The following is a 6,861-nucleotide window of genomic DNA, read 5'->3' as shown; positions in this document are numbered from 1 at the left end:
ACTTGAAGATGCATTTATGCCTTTTTTTTAATGTGTTTTCCCACAAGTCATTTTATTTCCATGTGTCGTTTTTGCATTTTTCTGTCTCCTGTTTTTGCTTTACCTTATTCAAATAAGGTGGGCGGTCCTTCTTGGGTCAGCTCCTCTCCTATTGGTCAACAGAAAGGAAGGAGATTCTACTGTGCATGCCTGCTCTGCCTTTAGYAACTGAAGTTTAGTTATGCAGGGAGCAAAAATACGGTCTGTCACTGAATTGTTAAGGGAAGTTGTTGACCCAAGAAGAATTGCATTTCCACTTTACATAGACTCCAACTTAATGATTTAAATGTGAAAAAGACGGAAATTTAAAAGCTTTGAGCAGATGAGAGTCTGGAACTGTAGATTAAAAAACTCACTAAATCAGAATAATATTGCAAACCTCACTTAGAACAAATCGCTACACAAATACCTTTCCATTTATCTTACTTTACACTGTATAATTAGCATCTTACAAAGCTCTGTCCAAATTTCAAATGACCAGTTTCTTGATATAAACTTGAAGTTTGTTAGTGAGGCTTTTTGTTCTCATAGTGTCATCCTGTACTTTCCTGGCTGTAACCCATTTTCTACCCTTTTTCTACTTAATTTATTCAGTGTAATTACCTCACTGTTTTAATTCATTAAAGCTCAATTAAAAGCTAATTAGTYCGCCGGTGGATCTCTTGAGAGCAGGCATCAATCAGGCCACCTTCACTGGACACAATTATTTTGTTTAGCATCACACTCAGGCTCAGTTACTCATCTTATTTAAGCTCTAACGTGAAATTAGACTTGAGGTCGCTGAAGAAGAACATTATCAACCAGAGAAAATCCTACAAGCATTTACAGGAGATCATTTTAAATATTTTTATTTTTATCAGTATGTAGAGATTTGATTTTAAATCTAAGATACTGATGGTTTTATTCGAGTTCAACTATTTCATGCTGATAGTTTACACTTTTTTACATTTGTGATTAAAAGATGAGCCATTTTTATGGGGAAATCCTTAAAGTACAATTTATGGAATGTGTTCAGTTAGACTTGTTCAGTTTTTTTAAAAGTACAACTGAAAACAGTCATAATCTTATGAACACCTAAATAAAAGTGACCATAATGATTGATGATCAAGCTGAAAACTTAAACGTCAGGTTTCGTCTGCAGGAAATGGTGTCGTGATCCATCTTCCAGGTCTGTTTGAAGAGGCAGAAAAGAACCAACGCAAAGGGAATAGTAAGTTTTTACTCGAGAAAACGTTTTTTTTAAACACTGAAAACGCTGATATTATACCTCTGTGTGTTTAGGCCTAAAGGACTGGGAGAAAAGGTTGATCATCTCAGACAGAGCACATATAGGTAAAGTCCTCTCAGGCCTCTATTTGCTTTTGAGCTGCGTGAAAGCTTGAGTGTGCGCGTAAAGAAATGTGTGTGTGTGTGTGTGTGTGTGTGGACGCGTGAGCCCTGGTTTCTCTGAGGTGCGTGAGAGTGTGTGTCCCCTCTCTCCCTCCTCCGCAGTGTTCGACTTCCACCAGGCAGTCGACGGCGTTCAGGAACAGCAGAGGCAAGAGCAGGCGGGCAAGAAGTAAGAGACCTGCTGCTTCAAAAATGGTTGAGACACAATCGACACACATGCATCTTGCTCACAAACACATGCCTTTAGTTTTGTTTGAAACGGACGGAATCTGAATCACATGAGTCGTTTCGTGTTTAACTAGACATAAATCTTCATTTTTACCGTGGTACACACATAAATATAGTTTGAAAACGTAAATGTTACAGAATTTTAATAGCAACCATTTTCTCCTACAGAAGTCACAGCTTCACAAGTTCCTGAAGTAAGCTTTTGTATTTCTAGTATCTTTTTTTAAAGGCACACCTTCAAATAAAAGCAGTTCAAACAGAAGACAGGAAGCGTTTGGTTTGTTGCATCATTTTGTTGAAGAAATTTTAAGAACTTACTTATTGCAACAGCCTCAAACTCACCCCACGTTTTCTGCCTCATCACATGAACTCAGGGTTTTATTTATTTTTTTACTTTTTTTCAGCCATGAGGTTAAAATTGAATGCTGCAGAAATGTAGTGTTAAAAACACTTCTGTGTTTAAGTTCCTGTTTGCATGGTTATTTTCAGATATGCTGAATTTTACTATAAAATGACTTCTTAAAAAAATGCACACTGGGGAACACTTTGTCGTTATGCTTAAACCGACGTAGAAGATTATTTTGGCATCAGTTCAACTGTTTAACATGGATTAAACAGTTTGAGCATCAAACACAAGATCTTTGTTTATCACCTTGCAATTACCTCTTTGGTTTGTGTTAGCAACATTTCTAATGGACAGATTTGAGGGAAACTTCCAGGAAACAATCATTGCACCGACCAATCAATATGTTTTCTACAGCTGATCTACATCAACCAACATACTGTTAATATATAGTCTGTAACTCAGTTAGTTTTACAGATATTGAGCTAAAATTTGACGTGGTAGTAGCTGAGATTTGTTCATAACACATCTTCTAATATTGACAAGAYTCCGCGTAACATTATTTTCAAAGTTTGTCCAAAACAACCACTAAGATCACAAGATAATCTTAGTCTCGTTCATGAAATGCAGCAGATGGTATTTGTTTCTATAAATAATGCTGAGCCTTTAATTATTATTATTTTTTGTGAGCTTATTTCAGGTGTTTTCAATCAGTTGGTCTCATTAGTACAAAGAGCCAAATATGTCATAAAAAGTAAAAAGAAAAGAAAAACCCACCAGCTGTTTTCGCAGCCCCTCAACAATGCATTAACGTTTTAACCGGAGCCCTTTGAACACATGCTGATCGGGTACTGCGTGTTTTACACCGACTGGTGCTAAAAGTGAAACTCAATAACCACCAGAGGAGCTTTGTCTATTTCTGTTCTGTAGTTTGCATGTTGATTAAGCAAATGTTGCTGCTCCGAGCCATATTCTTAGGAGCAACGTTGAGAGGAAATGCGTGTTTAGCTTGATKCTGTTGTTTCTAAAGACCTCGGCAGCTCAGTCATACGGTCTTTAACCAAAAGAAAAATCCCTGAATGGCGAGGAGGCCATCTCACAGAACATGTTTGAAGGACTTGATGAACGTTGTCACTGTAAAACAGCACATTATGACTTCATATTAATGTTTTTTATCATCTCCACCACCCCCCCCCCCCTTTGCTCCTCTCTAGCCTCGGGACAACAAAGAAAGGGATCGGTCCAGTTTACTCTGCCAAAGCGGAGCGAAGCGGACTCAGGATATGTGATTTGTTGGCAGACTTCAGCCAGTTCTCAGAAAGGTCTGTTCCAGTAACACTGCATTAAATCACTTTGGATTTAAACACACGCGCTTTGTCCATACTTAGCAATGAGTGACTAATCAAAGGTTTATGAGTTATGTTGAAGACATCAGCTGCTGCATGATTTTTTAAAATTTTTTTATTGTTATTATTTGTTCAAAACCATATTTGTGTTTTACTTTACGTCTATGAGGTTCTACAAGTACAAATAGGTTTGAGCGAAATAAAAAAGTGCACACCAAAGAAGGCCTTTATCTAGTTTGAGGGGAGTTATAACTTCGTGGTTGCATCTAGGAGGAAAAGTAGTGAGATGGTAACTTTTTTATCTGTCCCTGCATCACGATGGATAAAAGTATTAATGTTAGGAAATCGACCTGTTATAGGTATAAAGTTCTGGCCCAGCAGTACAAGGCCATGTATCCAACACTGGAGATTGACATCGATGGAGAGCTGGTTAAATTAAAGGTAATTAATAGCAGTAATATTTTTAAGACTTTAATTGTAGTTTTTTAAGCAAAACTCCACTTTTTTTTGATCCAGGACTATGTGGAGCGGCTCAAACCCATGGTGAGGGACGGTGTGCACTACATGTACGAAGCTCTTCACGGACCTGCAAAGAAAATCCTGGTGGAGGGAGCCAACGCAGCACTGCTCGACATAGACTTTGGTCAGTAAACCAGTGTGTCTTAAAAATAAATCACACCTTAGTATTATCTGTAATTTTATTTTTTGCTTACATGAACTCTTTACAAGCATCAGTGCGTCTGCAGCTACCTGGTGATTTGGTCCAGATTATAAGGTTTTCCATTGTATTTTTTTTATTTTATTTTTTTACAAAAGCCTGCTTGGAGCTTAGACAAAAGGGACGGCGGTGAGTTAAACTGTTTCTGACGCACGCGCTCACTGTGTCACCTGACTGCATGAGCACAGAGGCACCGGGTGTCAGCAGTCTGCCAGTCGCTACACCTTCAACCCAGAAACGTTCCCGCGAGAAATCCACGGTGATGGTTTTTCCTTTCAGATAATGACGGGGCTGCAGAACTCACATTCACTGTGAGCACTGACCACATTCAAGACTGTTATCAAAACACAATATTCCTTTTTATAAAAGCAATTCTGGAAAAAAAATTGGGACGATGTGTAAAATGCAAATAAAAACAGAATGCGCAATGATTTGCTAAGTGTGTGTAAATCATTGCATTCAGGTTTTGTTGACATTTTGCACAATTTTTTTCAGAGCTGGGGTTGTTTTTCTGTCTTTCTGAGTCACTGCATTTAACTGGAAAGCATCTCATTGGAGCAGAAGCAGCTGTGCTTCTGAGTCTACAGAAGATTCTTCCAGAAGTCACAGCTAACTAGAACAGTTTATTTTATAAACATATACAGAGAAATCTACTAAGAAGATGAGACTCTGCAACAGGGGTGGTTTTAGGGGCGGGGCCACAGGGGCATCTGATTGCCTCCCTTAAGTGCCCAGAGTGATTATGTAGGATGCAGTTCTATTTCCAAACACTAGAGGCGCTAATGAGTCAAACAGGAAAGTCCAGCTCGTATCAAGCTTACAGAAGTCTTCTTAAGAAGATTTGAAAAATTCTGCAGAAAAAGTCTTTCAGTTGGCAAACGATGGCTGGATTTGCTCAAATACTGTGTGTTTGAGAGTATTTTGTATCTATGTACAGTAAAAAATGCATGTAAAATTGGTAAGGAGAATTTACTGTGCAAGCTTTTTTTAGAATAACTTTTACAAGTGTTTCTGCTGAATGAACTCAAGGAACGATGACTCTGTTGCAGGGACGTATCCGTTCGTGACGTCGTCCAACTGTACGGTGGGCGGGGTGTGCACCGGCCTCGGCATGCCTCCTCAGAACGTCGGAGAGGTTTACGGGGTCGTTAAAGCGTACACCACCAGAGTGGGCATCGGCGCTTTCCCCTCAGAGCAGTGCAACGTAAGAGCACGAAGGCCTTAAATTGAGTTTGTTACAGGGAAAAGAGCGTGTTTTTAAAAGAAACTCCATTTTTTCAGAGAATTACAAAACATTAACCACAAACAAAATGATGAAACACATAATATTTGGTGTAATGACTTGATAGTTCTCAATAAAAATAGCAGTTTGTTGGCAAACAGCACCACCTAGCGAATGTTTTTGGTAAATTCACCTGCTTTTTTTTAGTTCCTAGCTTTATAAACCTTGATTATGATTGTAGTTTAGTTGTTTTAAGTTGCAAGAAGTCTCCTAAAAGAACTGTTTGTCTTTTTATAATTAGGAGATTGGAGACCTGCTTCAGACTCGAGGGAAGGAGGTCGGCGTGACCACAGGCAGGAAACGACGATGCGGTTGGCTGGATCTGGTGCTCATCAAATATGCACACATGATTAATGGCTTCACTGCGTACGTTCATTTTTTTTGTTTGTTTTATTACAGTAATATTTGCATGCAGAAGTGAAGGATATTTGTTCTCTATCTGATCAAGTTATTTTTTATTTAAAAACAAGAGATAAACTTTTCAAATATTTAGATATTTAACTATTTACCCTGAAATACCTAGAACAAATGCAGTATTTTATGTCAACAGCAATGGTTATTTAGTTATTTTAAAGATGACTCTCTTTATTTTCAGATTAGCTCTCACCAAACTTGACATACTCGATGTATTCTCAGAAATCAAAGTGGGCGTAGCGTACAAAATCGATGACAAAATTATACCTTATTTTCCAGGTGAGTAGATAAATGACTCGTTTAGCTCTCTGAGTTTTGTTTAGGAACGTCAGGTCAAACCCCATTTAATATTTAAACACAGTTGCAGTTCTGAGCCGAAGCTCATCCATCTTTATTACCTACTGTGAGATTAATGTTTCCATATTATCCTCCCGTGAATTTATGGCAGCCAATCAGGAGCTGCTGCAGCGCGTTGAGGTTGAGTACGAGACTCTGCCTGGTTGGAAGAGCGACACGTCGGCTGCTAGGAGCTTCGAGGAGCTGCCTGAGAAAGCTCAGAAATACGTACGCTTTATCGAGGAGCATGTAGGAGTGCCTGGTATGATTACACACACACACACACACACACACACACACACACACACACACACACACACACAGCTGCTCACTTATAATATAATCTAATAACAGTGGTGACTAACTAACCATGAGCTTAACAGTGGACGTTATAACGGTGTTAGTTTGTCTCATTGGGCCTCATGAAAGAACATGTTCGTATTCTTATCCTAAATTTCTCTTACTTTTGTTCGTATGAAGGGTTCGTACAAACATGTCACGTCAGATTCAACAAACTCTTCTATCTTCAGGAAAACTTTGTAAATGAATTACACCTGTTCGTATCCAGCTGCTCGTGCACGCGAGAGGAAATTAGCATAATTACCACACCATATAAGGCTGTTTCCTGCCTCACATACAAGTGTCCATTCATGAAAAATGACAGCGAAAACTAAAAAGAAAAACTTTACGAATTCAGAGATTGAAGTCCGTCTGTCAGAGATCCAGAAAAGAAAATCTGTCATTTTTAGCAGGTCAGCTGTGGAAT

General features: G+C 38.7%; 1 protein-coding gene across 1 annotated transcript in view; it reads left to right on the top strand.

The window, feature by feature from the left end:
- adss2 (adenylosuccinate synthase 2) overlaps positions 1 to 6,861 on the top strand; it is an 18,458-nt gene that overhangs the window by 9,633 nt on the left and 1,964 nt on the right. Inside the window, exons 3-12 of the mRNA XM_014032462.1 lie at positions 1,181 to 1,249; positions 1,321 to 1,371; positions 1,531 to 1,597; positions 3,214 to 3,321; positions 3,705 to 3,786; positions 3,862 to 3,988; positions 5,113 to 5,267; positions 5,587 to 5,711; positions 5,941 to 6,038; positions 6,208 to 6,357. Of these exons, the coding sequence (XP_013887916.1) occupies positions 1,181 to 1,249; positions 1,321 to 1,371; positions 1,531 to 1,597; positions 3,214 to 3,321; positions 3,705 to 3,786; positions 3,862 to 3,988; positions 5,113 to 5,267; positions 5,587 to 5,711; positions 5,941 to 6,038; positions 6,208 to 6,357 (1,032 nt within the window). The remainder of the gene's footprint in view (positions 1 to 1,180; positions 1,250 to 1,320; positions 1,372 to 1,530; positions 1,598 to 3,213; positions 3,322 to 3,704; positions 3,787 to 3,861; positions 3,989 to 5,112; positions 5,268 to 5,586; positions 5,712 to 5,940; positions 6,039 to 6,207; positions 6,358 to 6,861) is intronic.

The sequence above is a fragment of the Austrofundulus limnaeus genome, unplaced genomic scaffold, assembly GCF_001266775.1.
Source record: "Austrofundulus limnaeus strain Quisiro unplaced genomic scaffold, Austrofundulus_limnaeus-1.0 Scaffold0, whole genome shotgun sequence".
NCBI lineage: Eukaryota > Metazoa > Chordata > Actinopteri > Cyprinodontiformes > Rivulidae > Austrofundulus > Austrofundulus limnaeus.
The sequence above is the reverse complement of the archived record's forward strand: the minus strand, read 5'-3'. Positions and strand labels throughout refer to the sequence as shown.